This window comes from Medicago truncatula, chromosome 7 (genome assembly GCF_003473485.1).
Source record: "Medicago truncatula cultivar Jemalong A17 chromosome 7, MtrunA17r5.0-ANR, whole genome shotgun sequence".
In the NCBI taxonomy this organism is placed as follows: Eukaryota; Viridiplantae; Streptophyta; class Magnoliopsida; order Fabales; family Fabaceae; genus Medicago; species Medicago truncatula.
In genome coordinates, this window is record NC_053048.1 from 34,135,907 (window position 1) to 34,157,171 (window position 21,265).

Below are 21,265 nucleotides of genomic sequence, written 5' to 3' on the forward strand. Positions count from 1 at the left end.
GTTAGCCCTACCAAGGTACCTCGTATATAGCTCCATTAGCTTCGGGTAACTAATGTACCCGCCGTACTCCGTACCACAAATTTTTCGCCTCTTGCTGCGACACACCCAAGTGCCTCATCAGTAGTGCCGCTCCTTCATGTTTCGGCATCTTCTTCCCATGGCTCAACATCCGCTCCTCAATCTGAAGATGTGTCAGACATGCGACATCATCCAATGTCACAGTCATCTCCCCCAAGGGCATGTGAAAAGTGTTGGTCTCGGGATGCCACCTCTCGCATAGAGTCATCAGCAGGGCATGAGGCACAGTGGTGTATCCCAGGTAAACCAAATCATGTAACCCGCTCTCCCTAAGCGAATCCCAAAACCAATCCTGATTTCCGTTTGGGCGTCCGAGACTCAAGATTTTAGCCTCATGATTAATCGGTTTTACCACACGCAGCTTACGAACCTGAAATAATAGAAAAATAAACATAGTTTAAACAATTTATACATTAAACAAAGTGAACATTTAACTAAACAAAATTAAACTTAACAAATGCAAAAATAAAACATAACACATGTAAACCTTAAAACTTAAATAAAACACATAACAAAATAAATTTAAATCATAATTAAACATAAAGAAAGCAATAAAAGTTGAAATAAAGAAAATATAAAGAAAATAATTAAACATAAATAAAATAATTAAAAAAAAACACATAGAAAAGTGGATATAATAATTAAACAAACACACATATAAAGAAAATAATTAAACATAAAGAAAAAGCATTTAAAAAAATTACACTTACGTTATCTGAATTATAGCAAAGCGGCAACACCACATGATTGACATAAGAGTGCAGCAAAGATAGGTTTGTCGGTCCTCCAGGAAAGGGAGGGTCCACAGGTAACACCTCCGAGACAGCTGTTGCTGCAATGTCGTCATCATCTGCTATATGATGTTGCTGCTGTGGTATATGATCCTGGTCATACCCACCATCCGTAACATCGTGGTGTACCTGATCCTGATAATTCAGGTGCTCCACCTGCTGGCTCAGGTCAACCACGTGCGACTCTTCAGGCTGTGTAGCCTGAGAAGCCTCCTGCGAACTCCCTGAACCATCCACCCTCCGATCTCTACCCCTTTTTGGGATGTGGCCGCTTTGCCTCTCCCTCTGGTGGCTCTGAGTCATTACACGCCTAACACCAATCATCTTAGATGGATCAATGGGGTCCTGATCGGCCATATCTATACAAAAAAATAATAAAATTAACATCATTTCCAAAACCTAATCAAACACATTAAACTTAAACTAAACATAAACATAATCAAACTCATTAAAAGTACAACAATGAACATCATTTCCATAACCAAAAATCATTCAATATAATCATCATTAAAATAAAATTTATGTTCATCATTTCCATAATAACCTAAACATCATTCAATAATTAACATACACTTAATCATTTCTATACACTTAATCATTTGTGTCCATCATAATTCTCGTAACCTAAACTAACTAAAAAATCAATATACACTTAACCAAACTATAATTAACATCATTTCTATCATTTCCATAACCTAAACTGACTAAATAATCAATAAAATTGTCAATGAGACATTTTATCAAACACTTTGTGTGCAAAGTATAAAACATATTCAAATTGTGTTCATTTGCCACCATTCAAAGCCACATTATGATTTAAACAACATAGGTAACAACTACATTCATTTATCAATTCCTAAACTACACATGCAATCATCAAATTGTCAATTTTGAAATCAACTCTAACCACATGCAAACTACTCTAATTTTTTTTTTAAAATAAACCTAAACAAACTAACATTATCATTAAAATGATTGATACAACTTACTTGTGATAATGTGCAATTGATTTGCTTGCAATTTGTGAAAATGGCTTTGGTGAAGATTGGAGAGAAATTGTGAATTTTGAAGAAGTTTTGGAAATGGTAATGTTTCTGTTTCTGCGTATGATTAAGTTCAGATTTCCTCGGCAGTTAACTGCAGCCGGATTTTTAATTCCTCGGCAGTTAACTGCCGAGGGGGCAAAGTCGTATTTTACTTATGTTTCTAAGCCTTATCAAATGTGTGAACAACAATTCTCAAATGTTAATCACCATTGTTTGATGGTAAAAGGATAGATCTTAAATATCCAAGGATTTAGGTTCGAGCATCATTAGTGCTAAGAAGAATCTAAACATCATATTCGAGCTTCCATCCATAGTGCTAAGATGAATGTAAATATTTTGTAGGTACTCTTTAAACTCTGAAGTATTTCATATCTTCGATCGGGACATCATTCATTCACACTGACTTTTAATATTTAAAAATATTAAATTAAATGTTTATACTTAATGAGCTATGTTAAAGAAGTTGTCCCATGAGCTTAGCTCATTTGGTAAGGGATAATGCACAATTTGTGCAGGGGTCGAGGTTCGAACCTCGGACACCCCACTTATTCATCTTAAAAGGTGAATTTCTCTAGCCACTAGGCTACTTGACCAAAAAAAAAAAGTTATTCCCATGAGAGGTTGAGATTTGAACCTTGAATTCATCACTTATTCACTTTAATGGTGAATTTCTAATTCATAGACTATTTAACCAAAATAACAAAAATAAAAGAAGCAGTTATAACATTCTTAACATTTTAATTCTTATGTTGTCCCTTCAAACCAATTCACCCATCTAATGAATGGGTCATAGTAATTTATAATTTGGTATAAAGGTAAATAAAGTCTAGCTAAATGATCATTTCACTCGAGATTTAAATTTGAATTATTTTTGAAAATTCGTTCTTAACTCAATTTTATCGACCGCTTACGACCACGTTAATTTTATATAATGAATTTTCAACAACCACAACCAAGTATGTATGTGTATGTGTCGATGTTACAACAACTACAACGAAGTATTATCTCACTAAATGAGGTTAGTTACATGGATCAAGTTTGGCTATAATGTTCTATCATAAATTGTATATTGATCCAACACATTAAACTACCTTTCTTGGATAATGAAGAAACCAAATCATTCAATCAAGGAAATGTTAAATGAGCATATTACTGGATAATGCATTATAACATTATCCTTGAGAAACTCACTTCGGTTGACACATGGTATTGACTTGGGACCAGAGAGTGTGCTCCTCCTCAAGGTTTCGATTCTCCTCGGTTTCAATTTAGGTGGACTAATTTAACTTCTTCAAAAAAACATTATATTTGGGGCTGAAAAACTTCTTTTTTCTAATGAAAAAAATGATTGATTGTGAAGACTAGGATCGGCCATGTATACCCAAACCTGTTAGGTTAGGTATATAGATGAAATTTAATTCCTTATCCCTATTGGATATGTGTAACGGGTGAGTATATAGGCGTCAGAAATAGAGATAAGAGATAAAACTCGTCCCCACTCCGCGCCATTGTCATGTTTAACAACGGCACGATGAGAAAAGATGGCACAATGAAGAAGAGTAAAGGCTTTCTCACATAAGGAATCTTGGTAGATGTGTATCTCACTCAAAAGAGGAATTAATGCACAATTAAAGATATTTGTGTTCATCAAAGACGTTAACAAAATGATTCAAATGTTAAAAAAGGTTTGGTTTGACACTTATAAAACATGAGGATGATGTATTCAATCGAGGGGAGGAGGGTAAGAAACATGAAGATGACAAGAAGAGTATAATCGATGTCAAAGAGTTTTGTTTTCTAGAGGAATAAAGAAGACCAAAGAATATAATCATAATTTTTTTTCTCTATAAGTTGATTCATGGTGGGAGGGTGTTGCGCGAAAAATTTCTTACTCTAGTTAGCTTGTGTATGGTCTATATCAAAATCTCAAAATAATGTTATTTTTTGTCAAAATGACATCAACGTTAGCCAGATCCTTGAGATAATTAAGTTTAGGATTACACGGTTAATGATTTGTTGCTTCTCGAGCTCATATTGGGTAGAGTTTTGTTTTTGTGCGGATTAATTTGTTGTATCTTGCGTGCTTTTCTCCTTTTCTTTACCAATTTTTTTTTTTTTTTATGGTGATTTACCAAATTTTTTTTTAGTGTATATCATAGAACTTGAGTCCGAAACATTTTAAGCCTAATTCCACCATGTTTAAATTAAATTAAATTAATTCGTTCGATCCGCCATTTCATGGCCGCGCACATGTGTCAACAAGTTAGTAAACCCCAACGGAATCACGTGCTCTCTCTGGATAGATTCTTGCTCTCTCCATATGGTATTATAAAAAAGAAAAAAAAATCTAGCTAATGAAAAGGGAAAATGCTGTATTCAGCAAAAAAAAAATTTAAGAAAAATTCAAGAACCGCTATTTCTTTTATTATGCTAACCCATATGTTTGGTAAGTGGGACCTCTTTTTTTGTTTTATTTTTTTGTTATAACTGCATTTTTTTTATTCTTGAGGAATTCGTGAGAAATCTCTCGCGTTATATAGCATTCCTGAATGAAAAGCAATGAATTTTTTCCTTCAAAAAAAAAAATAAAAAAAATCTGCTAACCGGTGTCCCCGGGATACTGGTTAAGCATGTCATAAAAGGAAACTGCTTTTGACTTTATTATAAATTAATTACACAATTTCAATGCATTAACTACTATATAATTTCTTTTTCCATATCCTTAACCAGTGCCCGGGGGCACCAGTTAGCATTTCCCTAAAAAAAAAAAAAATACATGTCTAAGGTTTGGTTTCGAAGCTAAAAGTCATCTGAACCGTACGATAAAAAAGCATGCGGTTTGGTTTAGTTCTGTTGACTTTTAAAATAAAATTCAAACTGATCCAAACCAAACCAATGCGGTTGGGTTGGAGCGGTTTTTCCCGATACAATTTGTTTCCAACATTAAAATCGAATTGAAAAGGTAAAACACAACATATTTCCGACAATGTTTTTAGTTTCATTCCACATTACAATTTTATTTTCACCAAACAACATAAACTAAGTTAAAAACGTGGACAAAAAGTAATTCTATTATGAAATAGATATAAAATCATTCTCTAAAAGTTTAAGTAGCACATAAATACATTTTTTAAATAAAAAGCAAAAGAAGAAACTTAACAAGAGAAAAAATATGTCATTTTACAAAAGTTTTCATTGAGTTTCTATGAGTATTGGTCTAGGAGACATAGATTTAATTAGTGTTTTTCTTATGTTGCGGTTTGGTTTGGTTCGGTTGGGAAAATGAAAACCGCAAACCAAAGCAAACTATGCGGTTTAGGAAAAAAAATGATATGAATACATCCAAATCAAATGCGATTTTTTGTGGTTTCGATTTGGGTTTGTTCGGTTTGTAGTTTTCTATTAGATTGGTTCGGTTTTAAACAACCCTAATATCCATATGTGTTCTATTTACTACTCATTTTATCTCAAAATAATAGTCGTTCAAAATTTTAAGATTAACAGCTTAATGAACATGTATGATAAAAGCTGGAATGAACATTTGATTAAACAGGTTTTTAGCATGGATATCGCAGACAAAATTTTGCATACCCCGCTCATATCACAGGTGGAGGATGATAGACTCATATGGAAAGCGGAACGAAGTGATAAGTATTATGTGTGTAGTGCGTATCGTCTTTGTGTTACTGACTTAAAAGACTCCTCCTATAATTGGCGCCCGGGATACTGGTCGGGGATTTGGAAACTTAAAGTCCCACCAAAAGTCAAAAACTTGGTATGGCGAATTTGTCGTGGGTGTCTCCCAACACGCATTCGACTTTTGGATAAAGGCGTTGTGTGCCCCCCTAATTGCGCCAGTTGTGATTCCAACAATGAGGATCTTCTGCATGTATTTTTTACTTGTCCGTTCGCTGTTCAGGTCTGGCACAGAACCAGTTTATAGGCCTCTATTCAAAATGCTCTTTCTGCTACAAGTTCAGCTACAACTGCAATTTTTTCTCTGCTCGAGGAACTGTCCGCTGAGCTAGCGCAACGGCTAACGTCGGTTTTGTGGAGCATCTGGAAACATCACAACATCAGAGTGTGGGATGATGGTACAGAAACTAGTGCAGCGGCCGTGGAGCGTGCGCGAAATCTGGTTGGTGATTGGCAACTAGCAAACATGCCTGATACTCTAGCATCTGCTGCGCAACAACAACAACACATGCCATTGCAGACCATAAGGTCGCTTGCTAGACTTCGACTTGGTGGGCATTCACGGCAGCACCGTTCACCAGGAAGGTACAAATGCAATATTGACGCGGCGTTTTGTAATCAATCTAACCGTACAGGCATAGGCATTTGTGTGCGGGACTCCGACGGCACTTTTGTGCTAGCAAAGGCGGTTACAATTACTTGTGTGATGCAGGTGGATGTTGGTGAAGCTCTAGGCCTCCATGCGGCAGTGGAGAGGTTAAGTGACACGCATCTTGATAATGTGGATTTTGAAACGGACTCCAAGCTTACGGTTGATGCCTTTCGGTCTACTCGGAACGACGACTATGAATTTGGTTCTATTATTTCATCTTGTCGTTCGCTATTTAATTCTGTTTTTTCTAACTCTAGGGTGGAGTTTATTAGGAGACAAGCCAACGAGGTTGCTAACGCTCTTGCTAGAGATGCCACGTCCTTAGCTAGCTCCGTAGTTTATTATGACATACCCAATTGTATTGAATCCATTATTATTAATGAATTGCTTTAAGCATGTTTCCTTCACAAAAAAAAAAGATAAAATTAGTGTCATTTATTAAAATAATTTTATTAGTTATAGTTAGTGGGTAATTATATCGGATAAAATTCGATAAATAAATAAAAAAAAGGCTAAAATATGGTTTTGGTCCCTGCAAATATGTCTCGTTTTGGTTTTAGTCCCTGTAAAAAAAACTTGTTGTTTTTGGTCCCTGCAAATATGCCTCATTTTGGTTTTGGTCCCTGGCTCCACTTTTGTGATGATTTGCACACGTGACACATGATGACTGAACCCATTTATTAGAGAAATATTTTGTTTTTGAAAATAGTCCCTGCAGAGACTATTTTCAAAAACAAAATATTTTGCAGGGACCAAAAACAACAATTTTTTTTTACAGGGACTAAAACTAAAACGAGGCATATTTGCAGGACCAAATCATATTTTAGCATAAAAAATATAATAGTATATGGGTGTGTTGTTGATTTACAATTATCTAAAGAATGAAATTGTAAGTCAACGTTATGCATTTTTTTCATTTGGATCAAGAAACATTAATATTTATTATTTAAAGCTAGCAAATCAAGGGTTAGTTTTGTCATGTATTTCTTCTACTCTCAAAGTATCCCTTGTGCTTTGTGGTTGTGTCTTTTGCATTAATAAAATTCTTTTTGCCTCTTAAAAAAGGTGTTAGTTTTGTAAATTTTATTAAAATTGGGTACACTCTTTCTTCTTTAAAATAATTAAATTAATATGATGGGTAGTTAAGTAATTTTTTATTGTACAATCATAAACACTAACCTTTTATGTGCAACCCACTTTGCTAATAGATCCTCGTAATATCTGTCATGTATATTTAATTGGTTTAAAATCAGAATCAACCTTCGGATTTATAAAAATTTGAAAACAAGGAAGGAAAAAAACAAATAAAAGGTTGGTATCATAGTCTGAATCCAACAAAAAAAGCAAGTGTGAACTAATGAGAAATCGCGTTGTGAGACTCAATTTTGTCGTTTCATTCATTCTAGTCAAGCCATTTACACTGCATTGAAGGAAAAAATTTGGTCAAACACTACATGTTCATGGAATTTGATTACAATATTAATTTAAGAAAACTTACACGTCTAAATTCTAATTATGGTACCACTCTAAATTCAAATGTCTTGAAAGTCAAAAGGATCATGCATTCGTGAAAACGAAAACCTCGAATGAAATATTTTAGTTCCACTAGATTCTATAGTTCATAGTACCCACTGGCTAGTGAAAGTGATCATTTAGTTATTCTTTGATTTTTTGTTTCAAGTACAGTAGCTCATGAAATATAATATTATAAAATGTGATTGATGATATATTTAATATTTTACGGATTTTTTTAGAAATATTCAATAACAAACTTTATTAATATGTAATAAACTGAGATTTTTTCTAGATGCAATAACTAAACTGAGTTTTATAATATATTTAGAGTGAATAATGAATACTTACCACCGTAATTATTAGGGAAAAAAAAAAAGTACCACCGTAATTCTATCTACTGTGTTTTATCGTAAACAAGAGTGGAAATTCAACAGCTCTAAATTGGATATTTTATGCATGTTAAATTGTGTGTATTTAACAATTTAATTGAATCCCCTAAAAAAAACAATTTAATTGAATGTTTAAAAGAAAAATATAATTGAAAGTTTATTGGATAAAAATATAAGAAAAATTTCATAAACTTCAAAGTAAATTAAAACTTCAATTTTCTTTTTTAAGAAAATTTAAAACTTCATTAAATAATTTATTTTACGTATATTTGTTTCACTATAAATAACTACCAGTAGTACTACTATCTAATTATGTGCCACTTAACATGTAAACTGATCAAAATAGTGTCATGTCATTCAGTATATACTTATATATGTTGCTAGATATTTGAAATAACTTATTTAGACTTTTCTTACAGTACAAACACTTACAAAAATACTTATCGTATACTCGTAAGACATTTTCAACTTATCTCCGTCAATTTATTTAATCTTAAATCAGTTTCCAATTTTTAAAACAATTTAGAAATATAGATGCTTAAATAAAGCATTTAATTCAACTCCTTGTCCAGTGCCTCTTACCCAAATGTTACCATAAAAATGTCCTTTGGGAGAGCTAACGGAGTAACAGAGTTTCTGTTTAAAAAATAAAAATAAAAATAAAATAACAAAGGATTCATTTCTAATTACAGTAGTTTCCTACAAAATACCGCCCCTTACTCATCCCTTTCCTTTAAACAATTCAAATAATCTCAAATTATGTCAATTCATTCTGTTAAGCCTTCCCCATCAACTCAAGTCAATCTTCCCTGGAAAACCAAAAAAAACTCAAGTCAACCTAAAAATAATAATTTTTATGACCAAGATTCAAACATAATCTAACATGCATGAATCGACCTATCAGGACAGAGGTTAGTCCGCAGTCAAACTTTCTTTGAAAAATATCACTTCATAGTCCAACTTCAAAGAACGTTATGAGACCGTGAGTCGTTTGTTATTTGCCGATGGAAAAGTCCTTTTGGAGGACTAAACACGTTATTTCAGGTTTGGTATGACTCAGATGGTGGTTTTCCATTGTCACTGAGAAACACTTTTTAGCAGATTACATTCATTTCACACTACCTAAAGGACCTTTAAATGCTTCTTTATGAAAATTACCTTTTCTCTTTCATTTTATGCTCTCGTGAGACATTCTCTTGTTAAAATACCTTTTTAAACCTGATTTTTTACAGAACTATTGTACATTTAGTTACACTCTATAGACCCCTGGATGGATCATTATCGTGTCTGCATTGTCCCATTGAAAAAATCCCCCCACATCAAATGGCTGGAGATTAGTGTGAGCCTATCATAACCTCCATCTCCTATTTACTTTCCTGGCCGGAGGCAGTTGAAAAGCCAGCCAACAAGCTAATTATTAGCTACGGCATCTTAATTTGCCACATGCTTCCCCAAACGATCCGGTAACTATGTAGAATGCCAAGCATTTGTCTTACATCAACGCAATCTGCTTCTGCAACTCATCTGGAGAATTCAGATCAGAAAAGATCAGGACCAAGCAGAGAGAATACAACAACTTAAGACAGACATCGGTTTTTTCAGGAACATGGCTCGTTTTGATCATGTAGAAGTATGTTCGCAACATTCTTCACTAAGCCTCCATATATACACACAGAATGGTACATGCACTTCTATGACCATAAAAAGCACTCATGGCTCAAAACTTCTAATAAACATCAACTTATGAATATTCAAACACAAATCCAATTCAATTCAATGCAAAACATAATAATCACACCAAAATATCCAAAAACTGAGCAAAACCAATTTTTTTTATTAAATTGGTGCACACATATATCAATTCAAAATTACTTTTACACCCCCATGTTAGAGTGCAAACCTAGACGCAACGTTGCGTTATAACGTAAATATTCTTTTAGTTTAAAATAAGAGATCAAGGGATATGCAGACATTATTGTAAATTATGTTTTATACTAACATCCAATCAAATTTCACCCTTTAGCTGCGTCATTAATTTAGATCATTTTTAATAAAAAAATTGCTTTTTAATCTTATTTTATATTGCGTCTCTTGTGGTCTCCCCTCCCCACTTTATGTGGTTATCCCTTTCTTCACCTTGGGCAACTTGGATCAATGCCAGATGGGTCTTTATTGTATAACTTAGTGTTGTATATCAGCTCATCATGGCGAACTGAAAAAGCTAAATGAAAATGCTATTATTTTTCTGAAAGGGCTCATATAAGTTTATGAAATTTTAATTGTGACAATATCCTCAAATCATGCATTTAATGACCTAGCGATATTCCTTTTTCGAAGGACCAGAAATCCCTTCTCAATGATGGGGGAAAGTCAGGTCCATGCGTAGTTAAAGGACCAGCAGCGAGGAGGATAAGGTTGCTGAGACTGAGACGGACATAGACTGGACAGTGGTGCCTTTGGCATACTGTTTATGCCCATTTTCTGCGCCACTTCGATAATGGTGGTGGTGGAACATGATTAGAACGTAATTAAATATATTTAAGAGATAATCTGATTTGGCAGTGTAAGACAACTTTACACTAACAACTCATCCATCAATTTCTTTAAATAAACTATATGAACTCTTTTTTTTTGTGGTGGCCGGGGTTTGAACCCCGGACCTTGCATATATTATGCATTGTCCATACCAACTGAGCTATGCTCACGAGGACAAACTATATGAACTCTAGATTTGTGAAGACTGGTGATCGGACAAAATATTAGATAGTTCGTAAAGCACTGTCTATTTTGAATGTTCATTCTCCACATTCTAAAGAAAGTATTGTATACTCATTTAATTAAATTCTATTAGTTTCCAATAGAAAGTCAAAATTAAATAAACTCAAATTTTCTCTCCACTTTCTTATTTTTCAACCACTGCCAATACCCACTTCTTACCTCCTTCCATTTCACTACCTACCCCCACCCGTGAATACAGAAAAGCAAAGGTGATGCTCTTCATTCAACTAACCTTATGTTCTAATTGGATATTATATCTACCACAATTGACCTTTTTTTCAATAAATCAATAATCTACCAGTATACCTCAGAGCATATTTAAGTACAAATACTCCTCATTCAATTAACCTTATATTCTAATTGCAAACTACACCAACTATGATGGCCTTTTTTTTCAATGGATCAACAATTTACCAGTACCTCAAATAGCAGATTTATGATCAGAACTTCAGGGCCACATGATCTCTATATTCTAAAACCTTTAGTAACAGATATTAACGAAGAAAGGGATGTCCTAAACTAATGAAACCTCAGAATCACTTGCTACAGGTTTTGGACAATTTTAAAACCAAAATCAAGTCACTATTATCTATAGATAGCAACTAAACCCAACGAAACTAATGCGAAGAATATCACAAGGGAGGGGGAGGGGGTCCGCAATAAAAGAAATAAGAAGGGAGGGGGAGGGAGAGAGAGAGAGAGAGACCTTGCTCTTACCTGGTAACTTGTAAAACCAATTGCCACAAGACTGCTTTGTGATGGACAAATACAAGGGGGGCCATTTATATTGAGATTTTTTTAGTTTCTATAAGTGGCATGAGAGTAACACAAGTTAACTGGAAGCTTGATGCCTTGACTCAAAACGATCATGTCGTTTTCTCATTAGCTCAGCTTCTCTTGCTATCTGGATATCTGAAGGCCAGAATATTTGATAAACAACTTTGCACGTAAAGCGGGGTAGCAATGCCACGATTATTATAAGCAAAATTGTTATCCAATATGTAGGGGAGCTTGCCAGATGATATATAGTCCTGCAGTAATTTTGAAACGTGTTATATTTATAACCTAGGGTACTTCTATTTTTATCATACATAATACCTATTGTAGGACACATATAACTAACCAGTAAAAAGGAAAGATGGGAATGGAATCCAATATCACCATGCAACCATATGTAATGACTACAGATCCCCAGACAGCAATATGAGTAACTAATACCCAACGGTTGATGTCCATAGCCAGGTGTGCATTTACAAGGATAACAACTGCAATTGTCCACAAGCTTCCCATGCTCCATATATCAATTGAACTATCCTTATAGGTAAACAACGGCATGTAAAAGAGAACAAGGCTCTGCCATACTGTGTCAATCATTGTGATCCAAAATAATTGCATATTGTAAGCTTCTTGCCTGTAACCAGTACTATACAGTTTTGGATACTGCAAGAGTGTCCTATGACTCAAGTCTTTGTCCAAAATACCAACAAAAATTGTGGGTACAGATGTGTATAACACAGAATAGAATACACTACTCCAATCTGTTAATGCAGAAGTTGTAGAAAAAGCCGTGCATAATATATACCTACAGACAAGGAAGACAATACATTAAAATGTTAAAAATCTCATAAAACCTGCAACTATTATTAAAATCGAATAACATCAAGAGGGAAGAAAATTATTATTTTCGGGCATCCTGGCACTAAAATATAACAAGTGTATAACTTAAAATAAGTATTTCCCCACTAGACGGATGCATCAGTTAAAATATTGAAAAGAAATGTCAATTATCTGTCCACAACTAATCATGAGCAGAAATAACAAAAAGAATGAAAGAGAAACTCGTATAAACATGAGGAACTCAACCATAGTATCCAAAGAAATTCATACATACCAAAATAACATCAACACAAAGACAGCATTGCGGTAGAAGTTGTACAGAACTAAATAACCAACACGCTGGTAGTTCCAGTGCCCATGAACAAGAAGTAATCTTTTCAAGAACTGAAATTGTCCCATAGCAAAATCTGATGCCATCACAGCTTGACGCCCTTCCAACCCACATATTCCAACACCAACATCTGCCATTTGGATCATTGACACGTCATTGGCCCCTGTCAAAAGTATTCCCAAAGAAAATGATTAAGCTTCATGACCACAGCCTATTGGAATATTATTAGTCACCATCAACCAGAACCTCCAAGAAAAATCAAATATGAATTAAGGGAAATTTTATACTAGTATAAAGAACTTACCGTCACCAATGGCCAGTGTCATATCATCTGTGCGGCTCTTTATCAGATCAACAATTCCAGCCTTCTGCAAGGGTGCAACACGACAACACAGCACAACCTTACAGGAAATTGCAAGGTCAAAAAGCTGTTGAACAGAAAAAGGAAATCAGTATCTATTTTCCGTTAAGTCTTATTTAACAGCTCAAATCTGACAAAGTAGAATATTCACCTCCAACAACTCAAACAGAAAAGGAAAGTTTTAGACGTCGAATAAAGGATATATATTCCAAAAAAATAAATCTAACAGGGAAGGATGATTTTACCTCTGACTCCAATTCCTTCTCCAAAATATAAACCAAACTATTCCCATCAATTATGAGTGCCAATGGAATATCAGTTCCTTCTTCGTTTCCTGGATTCCATTTGGGCAAACTCATTGACTTTGAACCATTGGAAATATCAAGTTCACCATGTTCAGCATTGGTTTTATTCCTCAGATTCTGATTCCCTCTACATGAAGATCTCACACCATATTTGGCTATGGCGTCACCCAAAAGATTTCTACATTCCTCCTCTGAAGTGCCATTAATAACAATTTGCTGCATATCTGCACTGAGAAGTTTGCAGGAAAGACCAATTGAGATTGCTGTCTCTTGTTTATCACCGGTAAGAACCCAGACCTTGATTCCAGCTTGCCGTAGGGACTCAATGGCTTCTGGTACACCCTCTTGCAGCTTGTCCTCAATTCCAGTTGCTCCAAGTAGATTTAAATTGCATTCTATAAGAGCTGCTGTTTGACGTAGTTTACTGGCTCTGTCAGTTAACGCAGTGCTTGCCTCTCCATACCTGTTTTGCCACTCCACAAGTTCAGCATCAGAAAGACTTCTAGAGGCAACTACAAGGGTGCGCAAACCTTGTGAAGAATATTCACACAAATGACTCTGAGTTGCATGCAATAAGCTATTGTTGCTCTCACTGCCATTTGCCAAAATGCTAAACATTGATGTATCAGCGCCTTTGACTAGCACCTTTACAACATTGTCAGGAAACCGAATAACAACGGACATTCTCTTTCGCACGCTATCAAACTCATGCAAGCCCAATACGTCCAATCTATATACCAGACATGATAAAGTTACTAAGAAATCTAAATAGGTAACATAAACAGTACAAAACTGAACTAGAATGAGCGTACATAATACTGTTTCATCAATCATGCATTCCAGCATCATTTAAACAAAATATAAAAGTGGTAACCCATCTCAAAGGAAGTCACAATCTACCTGAGTTTCTCACCATTGATGTCAATAACAATATGCCCAGATGTCCGCTCAAAAAGAGTGTATCCATATGCAGAGGCCGCAGAAACTAGAGCTTGTTCATCAGGGGATTCTCCCTGGTAATCAATGCATTCTGCATATTCGTTTAATTCACTTGTTCCACAACCAGAAAATCCACCATCATTAAGTATAGGAATCACAGTATTACAAGCAGCCAATGTAAGAAAAAACTCATGAGCAACTATTCTTTCGTCTTCGTTTGAGTTTTTATGCAACATGTTCATTAGTTTGGGATCAACTGCAATTTCAGATTTGAGTTTCCATCTCTGTTTAGGAATAACATCTGTTGATGCTGCAAAACGTCACAAACAAACAAAACTTTTGATAAGAACTATAATTCATTATACGCTTTCAGATGGTTTTTGTTAAGAACACAAGCAGCTGACACATTCAGGCTGAAAGCAAAATATAATAACTTACTGAAAAGCGTAACAATTTCATCAAATAAGTACGCAAGAAAAGCTAAATTGTACAAAGGAAATAAAACCAGCTGCTAACTCATGAAGCTTCTGCTCTCCTACAATAACTATAGATCTGGCTTTATATATTCACACGGTATTAACACTAGTAGGTCCCCCCCAGGATCAATTAGAAGTAGTTCTGTAGTTGAATAGAAAATGACAATTAAAGAGCACATTTTATATTGGCATCAATTTTCATCAACCCGTCAAGCAAACTAACCATTACCATATACCAAAGAATTCTAGAAGCATAACTTATGCATTTCACAAATTTTACATGAGAAATCAAAACTTTCGCATAATCTCAATCCCTAAATATAAAGAATTTCAGTGACAAGGATTTCAAACTGCGACAACAGCGATACAAGTCACAACAACGGCACTGCACAGCAACATTAAGCAGTCTAAAGTTACATATAATTATCTCAAGGGGAGACCAAATACCTGAACTATTATCAGCAGTAAGCAAGGTGCTCCCATAATTCTTCCCATCTACACTAGCCCTTCGAAATTCCATCTTGTTTTCTGTTAGTGTTCCTGTCTTGTCTGAAAATATATAGCGTATTTGACCCAAATCTTCATTTATATTTAATGATCTACACTGAAACCTTGATCCAGAGCTAGTGCAATACATATCCAAGTCTTCAATCATGAAGTATGACTGCCCCAATCTAACCAACTCCATGGTGATGTAAAGAGATATGGGTATCATTATCTGAAACACTATCACAGAACTCAAAAAGGAGAAAAACGCTTCCATTGGTATCCCATAGTACTTATATTTCTTTCCTTTATCCGGGCCATTGTTAAGGTATGTTTTTCTGTAGTAAGGCAAGGTATCAAGCTGGTTCTTGTGGCGTACCAGCCAAAGACACATCCCAATGGCCACAACCAAACACATGATACAAAGAAAAATCGACAACCACAGGGTTTCTCTATTCATATAACCTTCCAGTCTGCTTCTCTTGGAAGGAGAAGCCGCACTGTTCAGCATGGCTTTTGTTTCCTGTCCAGCATAAACCACAACACCAATTATCCAATCTGTGTTCTTCAGTTGGCAACCTCGTAGGACAATGTTTGACTGGCTAAGAGAAAACTTAATTCCATTGAACTCCATATTAGCTGTGAACTCATAAATATTCCGGTTCGGCTGCTCACATCTAATAATCCCAGAAACATCACAAACCTCCGACGATACCGCAGAAGCTGTTTCCTGCTTGGCATACCTCGTCTTCAAATTCGACTCTCCATCCAAATTCATTGTCTGAATATAGGCAAGCCCACTTGGATCACTCGTCCCCAACAAGACCATATCAGCAGGAATGGTCTCATCAGCAAAAATCTTAACAACCTCACCGGCCTCAATCTTTTTCCAAACCTTCGACCGAAAATCACCAGACTGAAGAACCAAAGACTCACGATTATTCTCATTGTTATCCGACCTATGTCTTCTCCAATCCTCATATCCATCCTTAATAGCAGTAACTAAAAGAACAAACAAAAGCGGAAAAAGGGATACCGTCCTCCCAAACACAGCTAACGGAGGAAGCTGATTTAGTGCAGCAATAGCAAGGAAGTACAAATATGCTACCCTATGAAACTGAATAAATAAATTCTTTGGCAAGAAAGTGATAAAAGTGTATCTACTAGTCCGAATCTCGTTCCCGGTAAACTCATACTTATCATTAGTTTTCTTAGGATCATTTATATAAATCAACCTAGCACTATCTTCATGTAAAATTTGGTCATCAAACTGCACACTTTTATGACGAATCCTACGCGATGAAGGTGTTGGTGCTGCTGATGGTGTTGTTGAAATTTCAAAGGGCACAGTATTAACATCATGCAGTTCCATTGCACCCCACGATCGCAGGCGTCCCTGTTCCCGCGTGGGGCATTCCAAAGGAAACTGCGAATCAGGAGTTTGAAACTCTGTTATAGAAGCTGGTGCAGTGGAAATGCTGCTACTGTTACTGTTGTTGTTGAATGCTGAGTGGAAGCTGCAATCTTTCGCCAACACAACTTCCCTGTGGTTGGAGGTTGGAGGAGATTCGACGGCCTCACGGGATCCGGATCTCCGGTGGCGGTGATGAATGACAGGAGGAACAAGATCTGGTTCGGAAAGTAGTGGTTGATCAGAACTCATATATAATTCTCCATTCACATTTAGTGGAGAATCGCGTTTGCGAATATATTCACGGCGAGAATAATCGATTAATTGATTATTTAATTAATGATTCTTCCCTGAAAATGATGAAATCGAAGGAAATTTTAATTGAAATAAAAAGCGGATAAGGAATCATGGATCAATTTGATTTCATTTTTTGAACCCTAATGTATGGTTGTAATAATGTTAAAAATAGATAAACATGCATAGATATAAAATTTGAGGATTAATCTGAAAAATTGAGATGAGAGAAGAAGAAAAGGATGAACCTGAAAGATTGAGAATGTGGAGAGAGAGAGAGAGAGAGAGAAAGAGGAGAGAGAAGGAATCAGGTGCTGTGTTGTGTTGAGAGAGAGAGTAATGGTGAACCACCAATCAATCCAATCCTTTTCGTTACGTTGCTTTTTTCCTTCTTCACACTTCTCTCTCTTCTTTCTTCTTCCTTTCTAAAGGCCATCACCTAACAAACTAATGCCATTACTCACTCTTCCATTTCTTTTTACCTTTTTTATTTTTTTATTTTAAATTATTTAATTTATATACACCGTCAATGTAAAATATCGTTAAGTAGACATTCAGTCAAACTATTGTAGGTATACATTTTTAAATAAGTTTCTAAAGTTATCTAAACATCATTCAATTATATGTTGGGCTTCGGTCCTCCCGTTCATAAAATAAATAAATTATATGTTTGTGTAAAAAGTTTTACATTGCTAATTTATTTATTGACTATAGACCTTCATCCATGAATTCACATGTGTCGACACCCCACAACAAAATGGTCTCGCAAAAAGAAAAATCATGATTTATTTGAAGTTGCTCAAGTTAGTCTCTTTCAAATGTTTGTCCCAACACATTGGGGTGAAGCAGTTTTCATTGCAACTTATCTAATTAATTGTTTGTCATCTCGTGTTATAGATAAAGTTAGTCATGTCTAGCTTTTGATCCGACAATTCCCTTTTGTTCCTATTTTGTAGAACAGTGAGTCTCATGTATTTGGTTGTGTTGCTTTTGTTTATATTCATCAGCAACACCAAACTAAGTTGGATTCTTACGTGTCTTTATGGGCTATCTTCCGTACAAATGTTATCATCCTCCTAGTCGTAAGTACTTTGTTTCACAGGATGTCACTTTTCATAAAATAAAATAAAAAAGTGTCTTACTTCACTCGTACTCACCCTCATGTGGAGAATATAAATGAAAATGACTCCGAGTTTGAGTTTTTTTTATCATGTGTCACAACTTCCATGAAACACAAGTCTCAGTTCCTAATCCTCATAATTCCTAGTTTATTCCTAGTCCTACTCCCGAGTCTACTCACAGTTCTGGTATGTAGTCTACTCCTAGTTTTAATCCTGAGTCTATCTTTATTTTGGTTCCTTCGTTGTCTCTAGTTTTGTAGGAACCAACACATTCAGCGTCAATTATAATGTATCAAATAAGAAATAAACATGAACTGCTCCAAAAACAACTGCAGTTGCCTGAACCGGAGGTATGTACTGGAAAGGACTCCTCTATTCGCGATTCTTAAATTTATGATACTTGTGATACTGTTCTAGTTGATTTGCCCATTGCTTTGAGAAAGAATAAAGTATCATGTCTCTTTATATATAGACATCTTATTTCTAAATATATCTCCACTAAACATCTTTCAGCACATTATCAGATTCTTATTGTAACTATTGGTTCTGTGAGAATTCCATCATGTGTTGAAAAAGCGTTGAAATATAGAAATTGGGTTGAACTACAAATGAGGAAATTATTGCACTTGAGAAAAATGATAGTCGAGAGATTGTTAGGAGGAAAAGAAATAAGACACTAGTTGGATGCAAATAGATCTATTGTAAAACACAAATCAGATGGAACTCTTGATCGCTACAAGGCAAGACTTGTGGTGAAAAGTTATACCCATATATATGGCATTGATTATGAGGAGACATTTACACATGTGGCTAAGATGAATATTGTACAGATCTTTTTATCTCTCGTTGATTAACTTGGATAGGAATTGCAACAGTTTGATGTTAAAAAGGTGTTCTTGCATGGAGACTTAGAAAAGGAGGTATATATAGAGATTCTGCCTGGATTTAGTCTCACAAATGGAGCCAACAAGGAGTGTCGATCGAAGAAGGCCTTATATGAACTAAATCAGTCCCCTTGGACATGGTCTGGAAGATTCACAAAGGCAATGGTGTGCTTAGGCTACAAGCAAAGCCAAATATATCACACTTTGTTTTTCAAAGATTCACAAGGGGAAAAACTGATTGTACTTATTGTTTATGTTGATGATATTATTGTTATAGGAGACGGTTTAACTGAGAGACAATTGCTCAAAAAGAAATTGTCGGCGGAGTTTGAGATAAAAGACTTTAGACAGCTCAAATATTTCTTGGGATTTGAGGTTGCCTACTCATAACAAGGTATTATTACCTTTCAAAGAAAGTATCTAGATCTTTTTTTTTTGCAGGAAACAGACAAACTTGGATGTAAACCTGCAAGTGTCTCCATTGAGTAAAATTACAGGATAAGTTTCGAGGAGGAAAGCGCCAAAGTTGACAAGGGTCGGTATTAGAGATTAGTGGAAAAGTTGATTTTTTGAAACACATTAGGCCAAATTTGGTATATGCAGCAGTAAAAGAGGTGGAAGTCTAACTATGAAGGCTTACACCAATGCTGATTATGCAGGTTTATTGAGTGATATAAGGTCTCCTTCATGCTATTGTACTATCTTTTGTGGGAACCTTGTTGCTTTGAGGAGCAAGAAGCAGAGTGTGGTTGCTTGATCAAACGTTGAATCAAAATTCAGAGCTTTGTCATTGGAAATTTATGAACTATTGTTAATGAAACAAGTCTCATAAGATTTGAAGATAGAATGTGATGGCCCTATGAAGTTGTTTTGTGACTACAAATCATCCATTAATATTGCACATAATCTTGTTCAGAATGAAAGGACAAAACACATTGAGATTGACCGGCATTTCATCAAAGATAAGTTGGATAATGGATAGATAACTACAACCTACATTCCTTATAGGCATCAGTTGACAAATGTGTTAACAAAGGACTTAACAAACAAAAAAAGAAGTTGGACAATGGATGTATAACTATAACCTTTATTGGAGTGGGAACTAGAACAAGTTCAAATGCTGGAATTTTATTAGGCAGCTCATGTTCATAGGTTGGTACAACCGATTCATAATGATGACTTCCTAATAATGTTAGATGATATCATATGAGAAATGGTTATGAATTGCTGCAGTAAGCTAAAATCCATTCATTTTTGTTTGTATCTGAACCGAAAGCATAATGGTTAACTGAAAAGCTTCAATTCCTCCAAAAATGTTTTTGTGTGTGTGGAACTCTTGCACGACAAACACTACAAGCACACCACACTCTAGCTCATCGCGGAGTAATTCTCATTAATCAAGGTATGTCATACATTTTTTTCTTCAAAGAACCTGAAACATGTGGCCATCTCTTGTTCACTGGCTTCCCACATTTGGAATACTATTTTTGATTGGCTAAGTTAAACATATGTATTACACATAGATTGTGTTGGTAACTTTTATACGGTGCCTGCTACTTAGAGGAAAGAAGATGAGACACACTTTGTTCTTAATTTGGTATGCAATCATGAGGACCTTTTGAATGACTTACTTCCTGTTTGCTTTAGCAGTTCGCATGTCCTTTCAGCGATGAAAAATCATGTTGTCGCAGAAGCTTGCTTTTGGAGCTTCTTTAAATCGCGGTGAAAAAGGTCATAATCGTGTGTTTGGCAATGGAAAAGCGCAACCAAACATGCAGTTTGATTGGTGAATTTGTCCATTATCGTGTATTGAAAGTGTATAAACTTATTTTGTAATAGATTTTGAGTACCACTTTTATTCATATTAATATATTTTGCTTATAAACTAATTACAGATTTTTTTATTTTATCCCTCTATTTTTAAATTATGCCCTCAGCGACTTCCAGTTGTATATACGTCGTTACTTTTTCAAGTGGCATATAAAATGAACTTATTAACTAATATGTTTTAAAAGAGTTTGATCTTATCATGTATTGTTTAAACCAAGACCGTTGTATCAGAAAAATCTTATTTATTTGCATACGAGTTTTTACT

The 21,265-nt window shown here is 35.1% G+C and overlaps 2 protein-coding genes across 6 annotated transcripts; one reads left to right on the forward strand and one right to left on the reverse strand.

Annotated features, from left to right (window-relative positions):
- Positions 1-5,429: 5,429 nt before the first annotated feature.
- On the forward strand, positions 5,430-6,656 carry LOC112416673 (uncharacterized). The gene is made up of 2 exons (XM_024770987.1): positions 5,430-5,834; positions 5,925-6,656. Exons 1-2 carry the CDS (start codon positions 5,430-5,432, stop codon positions 6,654-6,656), a joined length of 1,137 nt encoding a protein of 378 aa, XP_024626755.1.
- A 2,040-nt stretch (positions 6,657-8,696) lies between these two features.
- Positions 8,697-17,613, reverse strand: LOC25498840 (phospholipid-transporting ATPase 1). 5 transcript variants are annotated; one of them, XM_024771429.2, is made up of 10 exons: positions 17,414-17,613; positions 15,422-17,221; positions 14,460-14,808; positions 13,500-14,289; positions 13,198-13,321; positions 12,837-13,056; positions 12,069-12,527; positions 11,663-11,976; positions 9,326-9,691; positions 8,697-8,976 (listed from the first exon to the last, which is right to left on the reverse strand). In XM_024771429.2, the coding sequence occupies exons 2-8, from the start codon at positions 17,121-17,123 to the stop codon at positions 11,778-11,780; spliced, it is 3,843 nt and encodes a 1,280-aa protein (XP_024627197.1). In that variant the 5' UTR covers positions 17,124-17,221; positions 17,414-17,613; the 3' UTR covers positions 8,697-8,976; positions 9,326-9,691; positions 11,663-11,777. The 5 variants fall into 5 exon arrangements, with proteins under 5 accessions (XP_024627197.1, XP_024627199.1, XP_013449249.2 ...); XM_024771431.2 differs by lacking the exon at positions 9,326-9,691; XM_013593795.3 differs by lacking the exon at positions 8,697-8,976 and having other exon boundaries at positions 9,312-9,691; positions 15,422-17,089.
- Positions 17,614-21,265: the final 3,652 nt, after the last annotated feature.